The sequence below is a fragment of the Salvia hispanica genome, chromosome 5 (genome assembly GCF_023119035.1).
Source record: "Salvia hispanica cultivar TCC Black 2014 chromosome 5, UniMelb_Shisp_WGS_1.0, whole genome shotgun sequence".
NCBI classification, from domain to species: Eukaryota; Viridiplantae; Streptophyta; class Magnoliopsida; order Lamiales; family Lamiaceae; genus Salvia; species Salvia hispanica.
In genome coordinates, this window is record NC_062969.1 from 22,883,791 (window position 1) to 22,906,684 (window position 22,894).

Genomic DNA, 22,894 nt, shown 5'->3' on the forward strand with positions numbered 1-22,894 from the left:
ATACTAACCAATACTATTTGAATGTTATGATAATATCATAATAATATTCCACCACTTTTAGGACGTCACCATTTTATTAAGCAAAATATGGACCCCAAAACTTTACTGGTAATAAGGAATTGGTATTCTAAACTTTCAAGTCTAATTGCAAATTTTGAGACCTCAAAAAGAGTTATTGTCAGCGGAAAATTATAGTGTAATACCAAAATTACAGATCTTTGAGTGAAATGGTCTTGACCTATATTAAATTACAATATACTTAACTGTAATAGTGTAATGACTATTTAATTTGGGCTGCTCATTTTGAACGAAAATGCAGCCTTAAATTTTTTTATGTTAGAACCTTTAATGAGCTCACATTGAATAAGTTAGCCTATAGTTGATAATATTCACCATATAGTCTAATATATGTTGGTCTTGGACTCTATTTCAACAAGTAAAAGATATCATAGACTCCTCTATTTTTCTTAGATATAACTCTTGTAATTGGCTCATTTCGAATAATCAAATGATTAATCTTTTTTTCCTTGAGTAACCTAGATGCATCTCTATCAAATCCCAAGGCTCAAGCATACTCGAACTCCAGCAACACCCAAGACCATAAAACAATAAAATCACATCAAAGTGAAGAAATAAAATACCTTTGAACACAACATAGACAGTAGCATAACACAACCGAAAAGGAAACACACATCTTTGACGGACAAACCTCTTCATAACCACAAGACTATCATCTACCATAAACAAGCTGAGCCAATAACGACAACAACAACAACATCGAACGAGTGAGCTATGATCATGTGGAAAGAAGAAAGCTTTGGGCTAGGAGTTAGATAATATAGGTGCAAGAATCAAATCATAGTTATGATTTGTGTATATTTGAACATTAAGCAATATAAATAGGTATATGTGTGGCATCACTTGTGCACGTATGCATTAAACAATACCAATATTTTATATCGCTTACAATTAGGAAATACCCCAATTACTGTCGAATAGTACATTTTGGGTAAAAATCTACTTCAATTCGTGTGCTAATTTGTCCACAAATCGCATTAAAAAGAATATTAAATTGGTTATTTTTCTAAAATTATTAGGGTTGAATGTTGGTGGACATGCACATGGATCAAGTACTTAACCAATTGCCACATCTGTCACACTCCACTTATCTTAGCACATGCCCCTCATCCAACTTATTTGTAGCATCTTATATATGCCTTGCATTTATTTAGCTCTATATATAGAATATATCTTTTCACATAAATATGCCATAGTGTGACCATCGACCAAGCCAATTAAATAAAAACAACCATTTTTGGGTACTTACAAAAAATTATATAGTGCTTTCATTTAAGAGCCTCTATATTCCACTTTATATAAAATAAATAATATCATCTATATACATGAGATTATACTTAATTTACAATTATATAACCAATGGCCTTAGATTGAGATTGGATAAAATAAAAATAAGAAACCCTTTTCAATTTTTAGTTCGTAAAAATCTACAGTAAATTCATTTCATAATTTTTCACAACGAAATCATTATGTTCTAGTAGAATCTATTTTAAGATGAGTTTGTAGTGTAAATCTACCTTATTCTTCAGAGTTGGGATTCATTTTTCTTATTCGTTCGTCATCTATTATAAGGGTACAGTTGCTGCACCGCCTCTTCCTTTGACGCTAGTGACAAGTTTCTTCACTGTATCTGCTACAGTGTATATACGTAGGTACGAGTAAATAAAAACCTAAAATTATTAAGGTTAAAAACAAATTAAAGTGTTATTATCATAGGGTTGTGTTTGGAATCTTGAAATGGGCATGTGCCACAAAGTTTGGTCTTACAAATCACATGTAATGTTAAGAATACGACAATTATGGTGGGAGCATCCCTCACATGTAGATAAAAGTGACCGTTTGCGACAAAATTAATTTCCCTCTCTTCAAAATCCAATAACCATATTATATTACATTATTTACATAAATGATAATGAAGTTTAATCTAATTTTCCAGACTAAAGTTTCCATTAATAAATGAAGAATTTATGGCATAAAGGGTCCACGAATTAATGCATTCTTTCAATTTGTATCAAATATATGGAGCTGCCTGCCTATACATGAAAAGCTAGCTTTTTTTTAGTTTTCATTTTCAAATGTTATATAGTATCCTGCTAGTATTTTTCAAAACCAACCTTAATTACTAGTCTACATCGTCGTCGTCGTCGTTATTATTATTATTGTTATTATTATTATTATTATTATTATTATTATACAATAATCATATTTATAATTGATAAAAAATACCACTCAAAACTTTCGCACGATAAATCAAAATACAAATAGTTACACTTGAAATTTAACGGTTGAATCACAAAATGATATTACATACTAATACATATTGTTGAATACGAATGATAACCAGAAAAAAAAAAAAAAAAAAAAAAGAAGCAAAACTTGGGTTCATATTGTCGATGAATCTGAATTAGGGTCAGTCGTCTTTCAAGTGATAATGTATGACACAACAAAAGAAAATGGTTGTTTCTTATTATTTCTCCGTATCATTGATAGGAATGAGATAATATCAACGTATTTAATTATAAATTTCACTTGAGTTCATTATCTTTACGTAGATAATTAGTCCATACATTTAGGGGTCGTTCTGTTTGGAAGATTGGAACTCCAAAATGTATCATATTCGATTTATGAGATTGAAACTCACATCATAATCTTATATGAATAATTACGTCATAAGGAATCATAGCTACCACTCCAACAAAATTAATCTTAGCCTTTGTACAGTTTTACCATTTACTTTTTTTTTTGAAAGAATTCAAACTCCTCATATTTATGCATTATAAAGATTAAAGATATTTTATTAAATTACTCCGTAACCACTTGTATGCATGTAACTATGTATGTACGTTTTCAAAATTACCATTCCTAACAAATCATTTATATTTTTTTCACATTTCAATCTTACTTACCTCGTATCGCTATAATATTATTAAAGTAATCGAACAACACACCTTATATAAGTACAATACTTATACCTTCGGGGGCCTTCTCCGGGCATCGAACGATCAGCTCAGAACTGGTACGGATAAGGGGAATCCGACTGTATTATGATTTTCAACATAAACTACAACAAATATCATCCATGAAAGAGAGCTACTCGAGTTTCCAGCACATCTATTTCGTATTAACGGCTAAAAATATTACTCCTTGTATTGAAATATTCGAACATAGAATTAAATTAGCTCAATTATTCGAGGATGTACGATAATTATAAATAATGTTAATAGGAAATTGAAATGACACTTTTTTTGTTTAATATTTGTGGCATGATCTGATTGAGAAATTAATGAGAGCAACGGTCACTGATATGTTGCATTTGGTGTTCTAACATTTGTACAAATATTAAATATAAATAGTTTAATCTTATATTTGCCGGTCTGTCTCAATGTACCCTGACCCATATTAATTTGATAGTATTTTGTTTACAGATTTCAATCTATAGTTCTATACAAATAATATTACAAATAATGCAACGGTGCAATCGTACCCCAGGAAAAATAGAAAAAACAAGATCTCAATTATTAATAATAATTATATATGCTATTTCTGCAGAGTTATTTATGATAGATTTTTAATTAATAACTTCTGTACATACAAACTAATACAAAATACTTTAATAAATGATATTACCTACTTTAAAAGTATTATTTCAAGTATTTTTCAATATGACAAAATGTAGTTTAATGGATCTGACCACCTACACAAAAAATGAATTAATTAATAAATTTATGTGTTTACTTATTAATTAGTGAAATATTAATTGTAGGGGCTAATAGGAGAATGTGACGAAAGAGAAGAAAGTGGAAAAGATGAGGTATTCTATATATGGAGCCGAAATCTTGTGAGATAAAAATGCAAAATTAGATAAAGTTGAAATGAAATAAATCATAGATTTACTTTTAATTGGCAAAAAGATGATGATATAATTATGGTATCCGATGAGCCCAATAAATCTAATGTCACGCAGCTAGGAAAGTATTTTTCATCTGATTATTAAATTTCTTTGACCATATAATTAATTAATATGGCCTACCTAAAGTTAATGGGAAAGCCTAATAGCATAGCTTTGCATAATTAATAATTTGTGTAAGAAAAATAATATTTTATATTTGTGCATATTGGCACTATGAACCTAATCTCGAGGACTATAATATTATGACAACAAAAAACTTGACCACCATAATTAAAGCAATCAATTAAAATGATTGTTCATCTTTTCCATACCAAAAATTCACTAACCAAAACGCGTTGCTTGTCGCCTTTATGTTCCATGGCTACTAATTAATTAGGTCAACATCATTGTTTTACATCTAGCTAGGATTTAATGAATCTCATGTGAAACAATTTATTATCGGAAATACTTTGAATTTTTGAAATAATTTATTGTATACGTATTTATTGACTAAACTAGTAGTATCTCTATTGAAATCTCGTTGAGTTTTACTTCCATTTTACGGTGGTAAAGAAGTACTTATTCATCATTTAGCCAAATTAATTTGCCACAAAAAATAAAATGTTACTACTAAAATATATATTGAAATTAATACTACTGTGTGATGGGGAGTGTTATATTGCTAACTCAATGCTTAATTGCCAACTATAATTCAATAATAGCCATTAGATATTCAAATTAAAGGCCTAGATCATTAACCATAAAATGTCAATACGATCAACAAAAAACGTCAATAAGACTATATGATTCATTCCAATAGAAATCAATAGGGATATTAATGTCAAGTTAGTTATAACTAACTTTTAAAAGAAATCCCAAAACTTTAAATTCATATAACATATATCAAATTAAAGATAATTTTATAAGGATTCCAACGATATACTACATGCATATGTTCCGACGTCAAAATTTGAGAAAAAAAATCTAGAATTTTCGTATTTTTCGTACACAGTGCTAATGTCAATACAGCTAAGATAATATGTCAATATAAAGCATATACAATGTCAATCCTAAATTTGTGTTGACAATCTCAAAGCATTGTGTTGATATTTTCGAAACACTATATTGACATTTTCATCCAAAACCCTAATTTGGCGTTTTTTTTTAAAAAAAATTTTCGATTTAATTAATAAAAATGAAAATTATACATGGCAAATTGTAGACCACACGTTTTTTAAAATTATATGGTCTTAAATTAATTGTAGTTAGCAATTAAATGATAAGTTAGCAATTGATCACTCCCCACTATGTGATAATACGTGATAATACGTTCTTTAGTTTGTATGCTATATATTTATGTAATTTATTTTTATGTCACACGTATATCATGTGTCATGATTGAATATAAATAAATAGATACGAACCTTGTTATAAATCATCATTATTCTAGTAATTGAGAAGCAATTTGGTCGATCATTTTGGCTAAATGGATAATCATGATTGATTTTATACAACAAAGTGTTTTGTTTTAGTATGTAATAAATAATGATTTTATTTTATGATAATATTTTTCCTCAATTTCTTAATTTTGAAACTGAAAACTAATTCATAACTTTTTCAGTAATTATCCATGATAAAAATTTTCTGATGCTACATATATTGACGTGCATTCTTACAAATGATATAGTAGTTGACTAAGTGCGCGAGCATGTACAAAACAATTTCCTAGAGTATCATTTAAATCATAACTTCGTATTGACTTTTAACTAACTATATAATTATTTAAAGAAAAAATTATATTGCAACTTTTCAATATTTCGCAAACGATGAAGCAATACAGTGAGTCCAAACACACATTCAACTCGAAGAGATAAGGGGTTTGTACAGATGCATAACCATGGCCGCCTTGAGAGACATTGTTATGTATCGGTACAGAATATAAATTTATAAACAATAATTATCCATACAAATATGAAAAATAAAAAAAATAATTGAAATGTGAATTCTTGTGAAAAACAAAAAGAAGAGATATATATATAGAGAGAGAGAGAGAGAGAGAGAGAGAAAGATAGAATGGTGGTGGAGCAGAGTGAGCTGGTAGCAATAGTTTAATGGAATCATCAAGACTCGTCCTTTGTTCTCAATTTCCCCATTAAATATATTTCACTCAATCAGTATAACCCTAACTACCTCCACTTCACTCTCACTCCCAAACTTTTTCACCCACCACCATCAAAATTCAATCCAGCATACATCAATTTGGAAACAAAGACCTACAGTCTCAGCTAATTTAGCTTGCGTAGCACCGCAAAATTACTTCTTCATGATTGAATTTGATTGGCTGCATTTTGCTTCAAGTTTCCTCGAAAAAGTGGAGTAACATATAGCGGTTTTGTGCATTAATATTTGGGGGTTTATTCTTTTCTTGGATCAATGTGAGTAAAGATCTTAGCTTTTTTGTGTTTTACCCCTTTTTCTGATTTTGTTTGGGTTTCTTATTGTTTTTGTGGCTGATTCTTTGCTTGATGCCACCGCTTTCTTCACACATTTATTTATAAAATCAGCCTATGGTGTAGGTAAATTATTCACATGGAGAAAATGTGAGTGAGATAACAGTAAAGTTACAGCTCAATCTCAACATCAAGTTGCATTTTCGGATCATTCATTGCTTATTTACTTATCTGTCTGGTAACTTTTTGTCTCTTCCTAAAATTTCAATTTCTGTATACTATGTGTGTGTGTGTGTGTGTGAAGGGGTTAAGCTTTTATTTGGAGAAGGGAGATTTAGTTGATTGATATTGTACATATGTGCAATTGCAGCTTATTTTCTTGATTTGTTTTGTTTTGGATGGCATTGTTTTTCTGTGTTTGTTGATTTTGTGTGTATGAACAATGTACAGATTCGATCTGCGAGGATTTGTGGAGTAGGGAGGAATTTGGGCAAAATGAGGAAGGGGGAGTTGAATGGTTGTGTCTTGATCCTAATGTTATTAGGAGTTGTGGTGTGTGGGAAAGCAGAGGTATATATTGTAACGATAGAAGGCGAGCCTGTGATAAGCTATAGAGGTGGCGTTAATGGGTACGAAGGCACTGCAGTTGATTCTGATTCTGATGAGAAGATTGATGTCACCAGGTGCTTCTAATGCATCCTTTCTTTTACCTCAATTATCTCTTACTTACTTACTTTGCTCTATTATTAGCGGGTGTTGGTCTAATAATTGATTTTCATTGAAAATATTGAGACTATTGTATTGTGGTTTACTTTTAGAAATCATAAAAGATTCATAAACAACTAGTTTTTACACATATGTTAAGTTTCTGAGTCCACTTGTTTGGAGTTGTTTCACCATACTTTTCCTGTTGTGAATTTATACCCAATTTTGTAATTTCTACATGTGATGATGCTCTTCTTTTTAATAGTATGATGCTAAAATTGAGGTGTTGGATGTATAGATTATTCATCATTCATTAATTTCTTTGTGATATACATATAGTTGTGAATGTAATGTGATATCTTTCTTTTCTTGGAGTAATTTACACTATGAATATTTACACTCCAAGTAAAACTGTCATATGTTGGGAGACTATAGGAAGATTTGATCACACTGTTCTCGAACTCTTTTTCATTTGTATGGCGCATTTGATTTAATGAGTTGTGTCATGTGTGTAAACTTCGTATGAGGTTTCCTGCTTGATTCTGATTTCTGACTGATTAAGTTTACATCAATGAGCACATACGAACCTGAAAACTAAAATATTGTGTTCTCTTTCTGTGTTTCAGTGATTTGGTCACGTCGTATGCCAGCCATCTAGAAAAGAGGCATGATATGCTTCTCGGCATGTTGTTTGATGAAGGAACCTATAAGAAACTCTATAGTTACCGTCATCTTTTAAATGGATTCGCAGTTCATACTTCACCTGAGCAGGTGACATCCCGCTCTTATACTTTGGCCTTGCTTTTTTTTTTTCTTTATTCATCGAGCCTATCAGCACTGGAACTCCTTTACATGTATTTCTTACACCTGAGCTTATTAGTAGGCAGAAATACTTAGACGAGCGCCTGGAGTGAAGTCTGTGGAGAGAGATTGGAAAGTGAGGAAACTCACGACCCACACCCCGCAATTCTTGGGACTTCCAACGGGAGTGTGGCCGACTGGAGGCGGATTTGACCGAGCTGGAGAGGATATTGTGATCGGCTTTATTGATTCAGGAATATCTCCTCATCATCCGAGTTTCGCAACGCATAAAACCGATCCTTATGGACCAATTCCAAAGTATAGAGGTAAATGCGAGGTGGATCCAGTCACAAAGAGAGACTTTTGTAACGGGAAGATTGTTGGAGCTCAACATTTTGCAGAAGCGGCTAAAGCCGCTGGTGCATTCAATGCAGATGTTGATTTTGATTCTCCCCTTGATGGGGATGGACACGGAAGGTTTGTTTTAATGCACTTTTATATTGTTTAAAAGCTTTATTCTTATTTCCAAAACAATTAATTGAATCTGTAACGTAAGCACTCGAGCTTAAGTTTGCTTGGCGATTGCTTATGCAGATATGAAATCCTCTTGCTTTCTATAAACTAGATAATCTGTATTAAGCTTAGCATTTTGTCAACATATACGTTTCAAATTCAAAACATTAATTTAACAATATCTTTTATAGTCACACAGCATCTATTGCTGCGGGTAATAATGGGATTCCGGTTCGGCTGCATGGATTTGAATTTGGAAGAGCAAGTGGGATGGCACCCCGAGCTAGGTAAGGTTCTTTACTATTGAGTTTTTGTGTGAGTTATGACACCAACCTTTCGCAGATTGTTCTCAATTTCCAAATCCTTTTTAATGATATATAACATTTTTTGTGTAGAATTGCCGTTTACAAAGCCCTATATAGATTATTCGGTGGATTTGTTGCCGATGTTGTTGCTGCCATCGACCAGGTACACTCAGTCATCTATTAATTCTGTCTGTATAGCAAGAACGATTCCGAGTCTGGTTTTCAAGTAGATATTTTTCTCAATATTACCATAAATTTGCTCAACTCTGAAATTTTAATATCAAACCAGCAAAATATAGGCTCAATAATTGAAATTTTATATCACTAGTCTCTTTTATTGGATTTCAATTACTCTTTTGCTGTGAGTAAGCCATTGACTAGTAGCTTTACGTTTTAACAGGCTGTTCACGATGGTGTGGATATCTTGAACCTCTCGGTGGGCCCCAACAGTCCTCCAGCAGCTACGAAAACCACATATTTAAACCCTTTCGACGCTACCCTTCTTTCAGCAGTCAAAGCTGGAGTTTTTGTTGTACAAGCAGCCGGAAATGGAGGTCCGTTCCCCAAAACCTTGCTATCCTACAGCCCCTGGATAGCAACTGTAGCTGCTGCAGTTGATGATCGAAGATACAAGAATCATTTCACCATGGGAAACGGGAAGATTTTAGCCGGGCTTGGTTTATCTCGTAAGTCATATAAACATTCCACTATAGATTCTTTTGTACCTTTTTTTTTTCCAAATTGATGTGGATTTTACTGTGCCGTCTCTTTCTGCAGCTGCTACGCATGCAAATAGAACATTCACCTTGGTTGCAGCTAACGACGTGCTGCTAGATTCCTCTGTGGCCAAATATAGCCCTTCCGACTGCCAGCATCCCGAAGTCTTGAACAAGAACTTGGTGAAGGGGAACATTCTTCTATGTGGTTATTCTTTCAATTTCGTTCTTGGCACTGCTTCAATAAAGAAAGTCTCGGAGACTGCTAAGAGCCTCGGTGCAGTTGGCTTCGTCCTAGCAGTTGAAAATGCTTCTCCAGGGACAAAATTTGATCCCGTCCCCGTTTCCATTCCCGGGATCCTCATAACAGATGTTACCAAGTCAGCGGTAACTAATGCTCCCCCTTTCTACTCAATTCTTCATGTTAATAGTCGAAGAATTAGCTCATTTATTTGCATTTTCGTCATTGGCTGGTCTCGTCTTGCAGGATCTCATTGACTACTATAATGTGTCTACATCTAGAGACTGGACGGGGCGAGTAAAGAGCTTTAAGGCAGTAGGAAGCATCGGGGACGGTCTGAGGCCCATACTCCACAATTCAGCTCCGCAAGTAGCTCTGTTCTCTGCTCGAGGACCTAACATCAAAGATTACAGTTTTCAAGATGCCGATCTCTTGAAACCGGACATTCTAGCCCCGGGCTCTCTAATCTGGGCTGCTTGGGCCCAAAACGGAACCGATGAGTCAAATTACATAGGTGAAGTTCTCTCCATAGTAATACCACTTTATAGTGTTCCTTAATTAGGTGACAAATCATAAAAGTAGCTCGTTTCTTGAAGCAGGCGAAGGATTCGCGATGATATCGGGAACTAGCATGGCTGCCCCTCATATAGCAGGAATAGCTGCTCTTTTGAAGCAGAAGTACCCTCACTGGAGCCCCGCTGCTATCAAGTCGGCCTTAATGACCACATCGACAACCCTTGACCGGGCAGAGAGGCCTCTTCAAGCCCAACAGTATTCCGGATCCGAGACCATGTCGCTCGTTCCTGCAACACCTTTTGACTATGGAAGTGGACATGTCAATCCCCGAGCAGCTCTAGACCCCGGGCTGATTTTCAATGCAGGTACGAGGCACTAACGAATTTCCTCTCCCGATGCCCAAATTTGGACAATCGCGTGACTTCTCTTTGCTTGTAGGATACGAAGACTACTTGGGATTCATGTGCACGACCCCAGGGATCGATGCTCACGAGATCATGAACTACACGCACACGCCCTGCAACTACACGCTCAGCCATCCATCGAACCTGAACACACCCTCAATCGCGATCTCACACCTTGTGGGAACCCAAACAGTGACGAGAACCGTGACGAACGTAGCAGAGCAGGAGACGTACGTCATATCAGCAAGGATGTCCCCGGCAGTGGCAATCGAGACCAGCCCTCCAGCAATGACCCTAAGAACCGGCGCATCAAGAAAGATATCCATCACGCTCTCAGTCCGGTCAGTCACGGGGGGCTACAGCTTCGGCCAGGTCTTGCTCAAGGGAAGCCGGGGGCACAAGGTGAGGATCCCCGTCGTGGCCATGGGCTATAACCGATAGGGCGCGTGATGTTGGGGTGTTTTTCGTCTCCGAAAATATATAGATGGGTCATGTATAGATAAGTAGTACAAAGGGGGTAGAGACTTGTAGTCTTGCCCTTTAGTATAAGTTTTGACATTAGTGGTATATTAAGGTGGAATGCCCATCTTCTTCTTCTTCTTCACCATGTAAGAATGTGGCCTTGCTTTGGACAAAGGCTTTTGTAGGCTTGACATCCTTTTTTATGCTGTATTTTTGAGTGGATGTGTTGTAATAATACAACTATTAATTTTTGGACTTTGGCAAGATAATCCATTTTTAATAATAATTGAAAATGGATTTGTCAATGAAAATATAGTACTCCATATGTCCCTTATAAATTATCACTATTTGATTCGGCACGAATTTTAAGAAATGTAATCGAAAGTGGTTGGTTGAAAAATTTAGTAGCACGTGAGTCCTATTTTTTTTATTAGATTTATAATAAAATGTAAGTGAGAATGAATTAGTGGAATGTAGGGTTCATTACCAAAAATAGTAAAAATAAATGTAATAAATTTTTAATGACGGACAAAAATAGAAATAAGTGATAAATTTTCAGAGAGGAAGGAACCGTCGATAAATTCTATAAGTTGGCTTCAAGGTAAGGCACTGCAGAGAAGCATTCCAACCTTTATCTTATCAATGTGAGACGGCAAATTGAAAAAAATATTAGTACTATTTAAATTAAAATTTTATTATTATATTATTCAATTTCATTATTTTTATATGAATTAATCAAATTTTTACTAGTATACTTTTTAATTATCCCATAAAACTAATTTTTAGCAATTACATGTCAACATATTTAATGACTAACTGTATAAAGTCACCATAAATTCATAGGTTTTGAAATTTAAGTGAAAATGATCAGAAATCAACCAAAAATTATAGTACTCCTTCAAAGCTAGTTTAATGTACCTAGTTGTACAAGTTTAATTCTTAGGTCTGAAAAAATATATTTGTACTAATTGTACTAGTTTATTGGTAATTTATCATGCAAAATTAAAGCCTAGCTCCCTCCTTCAAAGCTAATACATAACTATTTTCTTAATTTTCTACCATCCACTAACACTACTCTATTTTCACTATTTTTTCTCTTCCTCTCTTTTAGTTTATTCATTTTTTTCTCTTTTACTTTATCAATTCTTCTCTCTTACTTTATCAACTGTGTATTAAAATTCATGTCATTTTTCTAATTTTTAAGGACGGATGTAGTACTTGATACTCATATTTGCTCACATAATGTTAAATTTATTCTCAACAATATAATATAGTAACTTTTAATATTAAATTAAAAGTTTTTTTATTAATCAGTTGTTTTGGTGTATTCTATGGGCAGCTTACTAAAACTTATACGAAATGTTTTACTTTCCAATGTATCGAAAGCATCAAGCAATGGCTTTAAAAAGGCACAATCCTATATTTTCTCCTTACCATCACTCTTTACAACACAAACCTCAAATCTCTCTCTCTTTCTCTCTCTAAGTTTCATTTGCATATATCATTGCAGTCTCCTCAAATGGTACACATTTCTCTCTTCTCTCCTCTCCTCTCTCTGATTTTCATGTATATATATAAATATATATATATGTGTGTGTTAAAATTTTACTATAATTTTAGAATCATGCAAAGAAAAAATGGTCATTAATATGCTAATTCTAATGTTTAGCGGTTTCCCGGTAGGATTCCGGTGGCCGGAAAAACTATTTAGTTATGCATTTGTGACTTTGTCTCGAATTCAAATCATAAATCTCTTGAGATCAAAGAATCATAGTGCAATTAATTTCATTGAATTGCAAATATAGTGAATTTACGGTATTTAATGCAATGGTCTAATATTTTCATAAAGCTATATATTAATTTTCATGATATCTCAAATAATTTTGAGTATATTGTATGTTTATCTATACTGGCAATATTCGTACAGATAATAAGAATTTGAATATACCTCTGTCATATCTTAAGAATAAAGTAGGTTCTTCAACTTTGTGTATTTTCGAATCAAGAATATATTCAATTATATATTAATTTACTTTATGGAGTAGTTTCTTGGACACTAGTACTATATTAAATTAAATTCAACATTGAAAATTTCTACTGTAGCTTCCTCCACGCGTCATTAACGCGTAAATTTTAATTTAATTATTTATATTGAATGACATTTATTATATAGGTAATTTGTCAGATCATAATTTAATATATTCGTATGCATAGAATAGTCAACTTCAATACTTCATCATTAATTTATACAGATAGATATTTACATATTATGTTTACTATTATTAGTTAATTTTTTCCCATTTCCTCATAAGTCATATCAGTATAGCCTATCTATTAATTAAATATTGACTTGAAGCATAAAACTGGAAACTACTTTTAAATATATACAATTAACTTTTAGATAGTTAATGCTGTCTCTATACATATATATCATAATGCTTTTATGTTCTTCGTGATAATAGTGAATTATATAAAGATCAATAACTCACATTAGTTTCTAGTTCTCATTCTATAGTATTTTTATACCATAAAAGTGTTAAACTATGATGAATTACTAAATGCACTTATTATTGTGAAGAGAAAATATATAATCACAGCTTGTTATGGCTATTTGACTAAGTTTATTTAATGTTCAAAAAGCATATAAATTGTAAATTGTTTGAATAATGAAATTTATATGATATTAATGCTTTTAAAGTAAATAGGAAATGGAATAGTACTATATAATAAATAAATGGATTTGTAAAGCAAGACTAATTATATTTGATACATATAGGTGAAGACATGGAAAGCATAAAGCAATGGAAAACGAACAAAAAGATTCTCGTTTATATCGTATTAAAATTATCCTAAAAACGGCATTTTCCACTCAATTACCCTTTTATGACGATTAAATAATAAATTATCCTTCTTAGCTGTCATATTCATAATTAGTTATAATATATTGTCATGCTTTAAATTTATTGACAACGACAATATTGCGCATAAATAGATCGTTTTATACAAGAAAAAATATGTGTTCCTTAATCATATTATATATTGAATAAACTACAATTAATTATACACATGGTCCCACTTCAACTAATACACTTTAGGAAAATAACAAAGGTTTTTATAATTTCTATTCACAACCCAAACACACTTTCTCCCTTTCCTTTTGTTCTTTTTTTACTATGATTACAAAATTATTAAACAATTTACCAAAAATAATTGATCTAGCCATTTCAATGATTTGAGGTCCAATTAATGAATTCAATATATATATATAGATTAGTAGTATATGATATTCCTACATATTTTAAAAAAATCAATTCATATGATATGAAGCAGGTAAAAGAGGAGAGTTTGGAAAGAAGGGATGGAGTAGTGCTAACGGCGCCGTTATCTCTTGACGGCAACGACTCCGATTCCGACTACAAAACGCCTAACATCATCAGACGGATCCTCAGCCTTCTTTCCGCCGTTAGGCCCGGCTCTGACCTCACACGTCTCCAGGCAACTTTTCTCTCTCCTGATTTATTGGTTACAGAAAAAAGTACTATTATCAACTGAGTTGTGTTTCATTGAATAATACTACAGCTGCCGCCGCAGTTCAACATTCCAAAGTCGCAGCTGCAGTTGTACGGGGAGTCGGTGTACTGCGTGAGATCCGACATGTTGAGCAAGTGTGCCGAGGAGGAGACGCCCCTCGGCAGACTTGTGGCGGTCGCGGCATGGAGCATCTCCACGCTGCGGCCGCTGCCCTTTGGCGTCGCGCCTTATAACCCGCTGCTTGGAGAGACGCACCACGTCTCGGTAGGATCGCTCAACGTGCTCATAGAGCAGGTACGTTGAGCATTAAAATCCAATTTATAAATTCTCCACATACTATAAATGCTTCTTAAATTTTTTAAAAAAAAAATCATACTACTATATATTTTTTCCTTTGACATAATTTCTTGGCTCCGTCCCTGATCATGAAGGTGTCACATCATCCACCGGTAACTGCGCTGCACGCTATGGATGCGAAGCACAACATTGAAATCGTATGGTGTCAATCTCCTATACCGAAATTTTGTGGTAAAGATATTAAACCTCCTAAGTACATTTCGAAAATGAAAACATACTACGCCCTTCGTCTCAATTTACTATTTAAATTTTTCCGAACTTAGAAGTCGTAATCTGCTTTTACTATTTCGCATAAGTAGTTTTACACTTCACTAACTTTTTCCACTCACGTAGTTATTCCACTGTTCTAGCTATAAAACATTGAATTATTTCAAAAATGTGACATCTCGTGTAGGCAGTTACATTGAGACAGAAGTGGTCGGGAAACGGCAGATAAAGCTGGTCGACAAAAACGAAACATACGTAGCCAACTCTCCAAAACTCATCATAAGATTCTTGCCCTTTTCGAGCGTAGAATGGATAGGAAATGTGACAATCCGATGCCAAGAAACTGACCTTGAAGCGCAACTTAGTTACAAAGGCAACTCATTTTGGCCACGACCCTCGGTGCATAGGTCGATTAAGGGGAAGATCGTTAGATCATCGACTTCAGAGACCATTTATGACATCGATGGCCATTGGGATAGGTAATTTCATTTAATCTACGCGCAACGATATCTGTAAATTACCGAACTTTGGTCAAATTCTTAATCTTCACAAAAAATCTGTTTCAATTGTTTAGAAGCGTAATGGTGAAAGATGTTGCAAATGGGAAGCAAACAACTATCTACAATGCGAAAGAAACAATTTCAGGATTAAAAACTCCTATTGTCAAGGATCCAAAGGTAAAGTGCAAGTTTTCTTACTTCTTTTTTCCCTAATTTTTTTTTAAAAAAATCAATAATAGTTTTTCACTTACTGCCGTGGTAAGTCTAATCTCAACCTATTAGTTGAAAGAGAAAAATAATTAGAAAGAAAACTTTGTTGTATTTAAAAAAAAATTTACATGCTAAAATATTCTACGGATCTTGACCTTTCAGATAGTCGGATATGATCTATTTCTCGGTATGTTGTATATATAATGAACTGTTGGCTGTGTAGGCAGTTTCGACTAGTGAGTCGAGCTTAGTATGGAGTGAAGTGAGCCGAGCCATACTCGAGAAGAGATGGGACAAAGCAAGGGAATGCAAGAGTGAGATTGAGGAGAGACAAAGAGAGATTGCAAAGGAGAGAAAGTTGAAAGAAGAAAAATGGATACCAAAGCATTTTAGAGTGTTCCAAAGCAAGGAAAGTGGATGGGATTGTGTACCAAACAACAATGTTGTTGCCCCTGCTCCAATTGTTGTTAATGACTGATCACACTTTGTAAATGAAAAATATATGATTAGTTAAGCAATATTTATGTAGTGGACTTTTTGTCATTGAATATTAATGAGTATTCAATGACATTGTTTTAGGTAATAAATTTGGTTGGAGATGAAACTGAAATTCCATCTCTCAGTAGTGTGAAATGTGAAAACTCGATGAATTAAAACTCCAAGATGAAGAGCGAAACACAACTTAGAAATGCAAATACAAACATAAGTAATGAATAAATATATCATTAATTATACACTACTTAAAAACATCAAACGAGTTAACTCAACAATATTAATAATTAAAATCTCTTCATTCTATATAGAAAACCTGACAAAATTTTAACAAAACAATCTATGAGAGAGAGAGAGAGAGTATCTGCCAAGGCTATATTTGCAACTTGATATCCAACTTATACAAAAGGTCAGCTGGAAGGATAGTGCCCTAAATCCCCAGAGTTTTTCAATGTATAACATAAAAATAGCCCAAATGGAGGGAAAAATTAAACAACAAATGGTTGTCCCCAAGGAGGCAACACCGGCCTTGTCTTCGCCTTCAGTTTCTTTTCAACGACTTCCCATCACTTTCTGCCACCTTACCCGCGCTTGCAATCCGAAAGAAGCCAGTGCTTTACCAGAGCAGAAAGTTAAAACTGAAACGGGGACGAAGGGTGTGATGCGCTTGAATCCACAAAGAATTGGTACTCAAGTCATCTCTCTTTCATATAGACGTATAATTGGGGAAGAGTTGGATTAAGTTGTCAAGGGTTTCGGGCAAAAATTTCCTTGCAAACAAATAGCACGGACGCGGATTCCCGTTCCACAGGCATGGTGTGATCTGGACTTGCTTCTGCATTGTATAAGCCAATTAGTTGGACTTGATTCGATTATTTTCATAAGAAGTGGAACGTAGCATTAGCCAATTGCAGTAGAATATTAAAACTGACCTTTTCTTCACTTGTAACATGCACGCTGTCTGAAATGGACTGCAACAGAAGTTAGAAACGAAGGGTATCAGTGTATATACTTCTTAGCTAATCATACCTAGACTGCAAAAGATATCTAAAAGAATGCTAGACAAAAGGCTGGAAAATCTAATCGATCGTACACATAAAGATGAATACTTAAAAGGACATACTGTGATATTTCTCATCAGGTCATACGTCACATCCAGTGCCCTGTACGACTTCGGATGCCACTTTCCTTCAGACCAGTCAACATGTGTTACTGACCAGTTGGCTATTCCGACAGGATCAAGCATCTGAAATGAGGCGGAAACTTGCTCAAACATTAAACGTAGAAGTAAAAGCAAAGGATGGAGAAATTTGAAGACAGATATAACCACAGCGAGAAAAGGGCAATGGTTCTCACATAGAAAAAAGTGGGCAAATAGTGCTCATCAGAGTAGCAGTTGCGTCCCTTTTCCATGCCTGGCTGTTCAATCAAATAAATAAATGGCAGAAGTCACTCAGTAAAATGAACTTATATTCAAACAGTTGAGACAGCTAGTAATTAGTGAAAGGGATATCCTGAAGGCCAATTGCAGCTATCTATCTACGTTTATTGAAAACAAATTGGAAATACTTTCTTCAGGAATACTTTCTTATCTCCTGAAGTTGCTCATATTAACAAATTTACAGATTTTAGAACAAACATTAATTCACAAAATAATTTCAGATTCCGTCCATTTTGAGCATATACACAGCATGTCTAAGCCACTTATATCAGGAAATCTACATCCAAATGTTCATCAATATCTATGGAACATATAACCTATTGATCAAAACTTCAATGTAAACAAAGTATTAGCTCAGTTACCCTGCAATAGTCCCTGAACTTGGAATAGTATAGATTATCGGCCATAACTATAACAGCATGTTGCCGCTTCATTGTGAACCACTGCATAGTTCAAAAAGTAAATATATCAACCATAGGCGAATCATGGATGCAATAAAACAAGCTCTCAGAAAGATAAATATGAAGCCAGATTACATAAATGGACATGGAAAATTAATTATTAACAATCAATTTCTGTTCAATTACTTTATCGTGAACATTAGATATTTAGCAAAGTTAATTTATTAGACCTATTCAGCCAGGAACATGATTTTGCTTTTATTAGGACTGTATTCTCAAGTTAATTGAAAGCAGAAATTCACCTGAGCACCCTTACGGAAGTCTTGCTTCTCAACTTCAGGTAACATATTTTCACTGTATCTGCCACTTCCATGAGGACCAGGATCCTCAAAGCTGCACAAAAGAAGGATTAATAATGCTCCTTCCTCTCATATCTACTTTCAATCAATGATACCATTAATTGTAACGATGGCAGTTCGATAATAAACTTTAGTCAAAAGCTTCAAGTTTAACCAATAAGGATATCGAAAGTATAAACAACACCCTCATGGTGGGTGTAAACAGTAACCTTCATATTTTACCATTACTGAACAAACTAACTTAATCATCTGGATTCTTTTACTGAATGGTAATTTCTTGTAAATTTGATGAAAACAATGTTTTCCAAGAAAATTATAAAATATTTTTATTAAAAATTTACTATAATCGCCATGAGTATATATCCATGATATTGTATAAGTTCAAAAGAACAGCCTACTGTTTATAATATTACATCCACCTTCCAAAGTTTGACATCTTAAATAATGATGTAATTTCTGAAATCTACACGGTCTGCCAGCTATGCCAAATTTACGAGAAGTCTTCTACAATTAAAATGTTTCTGAGTACTTTAGAAACCTTATCAACTCTATCTTATGTGATTGTAGAGATAATGTCAATATAGAGAAGGGGTGTCAGGAGCTTTCTAACTACCTAAAATACGCGTTGGTTGGTCATAATCATTAAAAAATTGCTTCATTTCCATCTCAACAATTTTTGGTGTGTTTATATCCTTTCAAATGCATATCAATGTTAAAAAATTGTCAAAGTTCTCAAATGCTTGAAATGCATAGCGGAACATCTGATCAATTCATTGAACTCTAGTACCTATTTAGATCTAACAATGTAACTAAGTTATAAACCCACTAGAGAAGCTGGCCAATTAAAGAGACTAGCACAAAAAAGATGTTGGGCGAACCCAAAATAGTAAACTTACCAATCTACAAAGCTCACATTTGTGTACATGAGATAGTTGTACACAAAATCAAAATCACGAAGTGGTATGCAGCTGCATTTGAGGGAAAATCTTAATCAGTAAAAATGAATTCCTTGAGTAAGAAAAATGATTTCACAAAGTATTTTGTGGTAACCTGTCAGAAAGCAGTACAAAATGTTGGTTCCCAGGATCTTTCAGCGCATGTCCTAAAAGCCTCCTTTCTGCATCAACCATTGATATTTTCCCCCATACTACCTACAAACGATAAGCATAATAAGACTCTACTAGAGTTTTAAACTTTTAACTAGACCTGAAGATTTATGATGACAGCTTAGCAAATATTGATTTAGTTAGTACAGCAATATAAATCTTTCAGATTGCCGAATCTTACTAAGTGCCACAATTCCTTTTAAGTAACCAAAGAAAAAAATAATTAGGTAGAAATAGTATCAATTGGTATCTGGTACACATATTACTGAGAAACTGACAATAATTCTTGATTCCCCATAGTAGATCAAGCACAATGCACAGCTGGAACCGTGTCTAACAAATATACACTATTGATTACTTAGGGAATCAAAAAAAATGTTTTAAAAAGTATTTCACATATGAAATGGTGGTGAGAACAAGATTGCCATGAAATCTCTTAAGCCTAACCAGTACACTTCCCACCCTCATGTGTGGATAGTTGTTCTGTTCATTACAACCCTTTTTATAAAACATAAGCCACATTTGTTAATGACCCAACTGATATGAACAAAAATCAATGAGAAACAAGGAACACACCGAGCTGCTACGAATTTCCCGGTTGATAAAGTAACGGCTAAAATGTAGAGGCTTATCCTTGGATGCATGTACATAGACAGAGAATCTACCTTCATGACCCTGCAAGGTTGGGTAAAACTTTGTTAACATACTCAATGTCAGCTGATGGAAAATTGCTGTAGCCGAGAAAACAAAGTAAAGCAGTATAATGTGTAAAGATGTTCTTAAATACAAAGTAAAGCACTACAATTAGCAAAACATATTGGAAAATGTTCTTTCCTGCCCTTCACGCTTCACCTAAGAAGGATAACTGATATTGCTACATTTCTATTTAGGCAAAGACATTGTGAGGTAACAGTAATAAAAGATCAAGCTGCCATGGTATCCAACCCTCAGGTTTCCAGAGATAACAACAACAAAAAGTCATAAACTCATTAATATTTTAAGTGATCTAGCCATACAATATTTCTACAAGTGGCACTCAGACTGCAACAAGAGTTCAACGAGTCGATAGACGATAATGCAAAAGCAGTGAATTATCAAGGCCTTCAAAATTACCATTTCAGTGTAAAGCAAAAATTAAATACCTGGAAGAATTTATCCCACAGCTTCTCAAATGGCAATGCACCTGGTGTGAGAAATAGGAATGCAATTTTTGGCGTTGTTTGTATAGCAGGAGGCATGTTCAAAATATCTCTAATTACGACACGGGCAGCTATTTCCTCATCGGTAAGTTCTCTAACAGGTGAAGGTGGAAGCCAACGAGGCATTCCCTTACAACCACGAGATGAGAAAACATAGCACGCTGCTGAATTTTGAGGTGGATAGACATAGGCAAAAACCAGGAACAAACTAACTAAACACACCAATACAATAATCCATGTCGGCTTTCTCAATGGACCACGCTGGCGAGACCCTGGCATTATTTGCATGTCTTTAATGCCGAGCCGCCATGCCGGAGACGACTTCATCTAGAAATTATGCATCACGGGTCCACTCCCACAGATAGTTTGTGTATTCTTTCACCTCTCTCCTCAAAGTGCAAAACGAACAGGAGTAACCTTGTCCTATCCGCCTAAAGCAGACCGCAGGACAATGGATCTGCTATCAAACTGAAGCTGCAGAGAAGACATATTAACAAATCATTCGCAGCTGCACGGAAATCAAGAATCACTATTACTTGAAGCCTGAAGGTAAGTTTAAAGTACATCTCTAGTTTCCAGTGAACTTTTATGTGGAACACTAGCTGACAGTCAACCAAAATATGTACCAAATTTTCAGATCATCTTAGTTGTAGATTACAGAATTTAGATCAGTTAATGCTTGATTTACATATGAATCATACCATTACCATTAAAATGTGCTGCAACGTATACCCCAGCTCAAGATCAGAAAACAAGAAAGTAAAAAAAAGGAAATCTTATCATAAAGTTCAAATCACCGAGAGTCCATGTAAGAGGAATAACTCAACAATGAAAAGAAAGAGATCTACTCATTGAAGATAAGGTCAATAAAGGGAAAATCAAACAGTACTTCACATCAGTACCCACACATTGATCACATCGTCAAAAAGCTGCTAACGAGGAAATAACACCAAGTATAGCATGAAATCTCGACAGATTCAACTTTCCCAAGCCGCCCAAACTTCAGATTCTATTGCTAAAACAGGGGAAGAAAAAGAGGAACTTTGCAACCAAAAAGTCAACACCAACCTAATTCGACACAAAATCGGGAATCCCCAAACATCAAAAAGGCTACCAATCCAATCCCACTCCCCCACCGACACGCGCACGCCAGCTCCTCGGATATCAAAACAATCATTGGAAAAAAGGAAGCATTTATAAGCACGGGCAAGCTCAACCAACCTATCCCCTCTCCCACATTAAATGAACCCCTTCGCCTCCACTCCAATTCCACACAAAAAAAAAACACAAATTAGTTCCATTGCTGTGAGAAATCAACAACAATACCTGATTGAGAGAAGCAGCAACGAGCTCGGAGAAAGGAGATCGGAGGAGTAGAGCGGGAAGATCTGTATGTAAATAATTGTGTGTGTGGATCTAGGGCGCGTTGAATAATTGAGCCAATCAGAGAGACTGTGGGTATACTGAGACGATGAATCTAGGTATATATATATAAATTAATATATGTATATAAATCCGATGAATTCAGATTGGTTCCAATCCAATACACAATTGATGATTCTTGTGTGTGGATTTTGCAGACGGATTTGGAGGATTCGGAATTCTGGTGTGTGTAGTGTGTGTTTGTGCGCTTTTTCTATATCCATTAGCCGGCTATTTTTACAATGTTAATTTTGGGTTGAATTTTCTTTTTCTTTTTTTTTCGAAAAAATATTTGTTTTTTTATTTTGTTTTGGCAGAGGGGTGGTGGTGGGACAGCTAATTACATGTTTTTTGGTTTATTTATTTGAAAAAGCTCCAATTTTTTAATTTACATAGAATGTTTCATTTTCATTAATTTGGGATATTTTATACTTCATCCTCCATTCCTCCTTCCATAAATAAATAAGTAGGATAAATAAATAAGTAGGAGTATCTAACTTTAATTTAACATAAAATTAAATAAATGTATCTTAAAATAAATGGAAAAGGTCAATAGTGAATTATGAGAGAATGCATGTTATGTGTAAAC

The 22,894-nt window shown here is 34.2% G+C and overlaps 3 protein-coding genes across 5 annotated transcripts; 2 read left to right on the forward strand and 1 right to left on the reverse strand.

The window, feature by feature from the left end:
- The first annotated feature begins 6,043 nt into the window (after positions 1 to 6,043).
- Positions 6,044 to 11,335, forward strand: LOC125188097 (subtilisin-like protease SBT2.6). Of its 2 annotated transcripts, XM_048084835.1 has the most exons (12): positions 6,045 to 6,402; positions 6,544 to 6,655; positions 6,868 to 7,100; positions 7,749 to 7,893; positions 8,006 to 8,400; positions 8,628 to 8,723; positions 8,832 to 8,904; positions 9,142 to 9,427; positions 9,519 to 9,844; positions 9,945 to 10,212; positions 10,298 to 10,579; positions 10,653 to 11,335. In XM_048084835.1, exons 3-12 carry the CDS (start codon positions 6,913 to 6,915, stop codon positions 11,057 to 11,059), a joined length of 2,466 nt encoding a protein of 821 aa, XP_047940792.1. In that variant the 5' UTR covers positions 6,045 to 6,402; positions 6,544 to 6,655; positions 6,868 to 6,912; the 3' UTR covers positions 11,060 to 11,335. The 2 variants fall into 2 exon arrangements, with proteins under 2 accessions (XP_047940793.1, XP_047940792.1); XM_048084836.1 differs by lacking the exon at positions 6,544 to 6,655 and having other exon boundaries at positions 6,044 to 6,402.
- Positions 11,336 to 12,478: 1,143 nt separating this feature from the next.
- On the forward strand, positions 12,479 to 16,489 carry LOC125188118 (oxysterol-binding protein-related protein 4B-like). Of its 2 annotated transcripts, none has more exons than XM_048084862.1 (7): positions 12,479 to 12,602; positions 14,411 to 14,575; positions 14,660 to 14,905; positions 15,043 to 15,139; positions 15,363 to 15,654; positions 15,750 to 15,852; positions 16,109 to 16,489. In XM_048084862.1, the coding sequence occupies exons 1-7, from the start codon at positions 12,600 to 12,602 to the stop codon at positions 16,361 to 16,363; spliced, it is 1,161 nt and encodes a 386-aa protein (XP_047940819.1). In that variant the 5' UTR covers positions 12,479 to 12,599; the 3' UTR covers positions 16,364 to 16,489. The 2 variants fall into 2 exon arrangements, with proteins under 2 accessions (XP_047940819.1, XP_047940817.1); XM_048084860.1 differs by having other exon boundaries at positions 12,516 to 12,602; positions 14,408 to 14,575.
- A 168-nt stretch (positions 16,490 to 16,657) lies between these two features.
- Positions 16,658 to 21,210, reverse strand: LOC125188117 (glycosyltransferase BC10-like). The gene is made up of 10 exons (XM_048084859.1): positions 20,827 to 21,210; positions 20,261 to 20,359; positions 19,629 to 19,729; positions 19,475 to 19,546; positions 18,522 to 18,612; positions 18,181 to 18,261; positions 17,734 to 17,796; positions 17,501 to 17,623; positions 17,310 to 17,348; positions 16,658 to 17,212 (listed from the first exon to the last, which is right to left on the reverse strand). The coding sequence occupies exons 1-10, from the start codon at positions 21,208 to 21,210 to the stop codon at positions 17,084 to 17,086; spliced, it is 1,182 nt and encodes a 393-aa protein (XP_047940816.1). The 3' UTR covers positions 16,658 to 17,083.
- Positions 21,211 to 22,894: the final 1,684 nt, after the last annotated feature.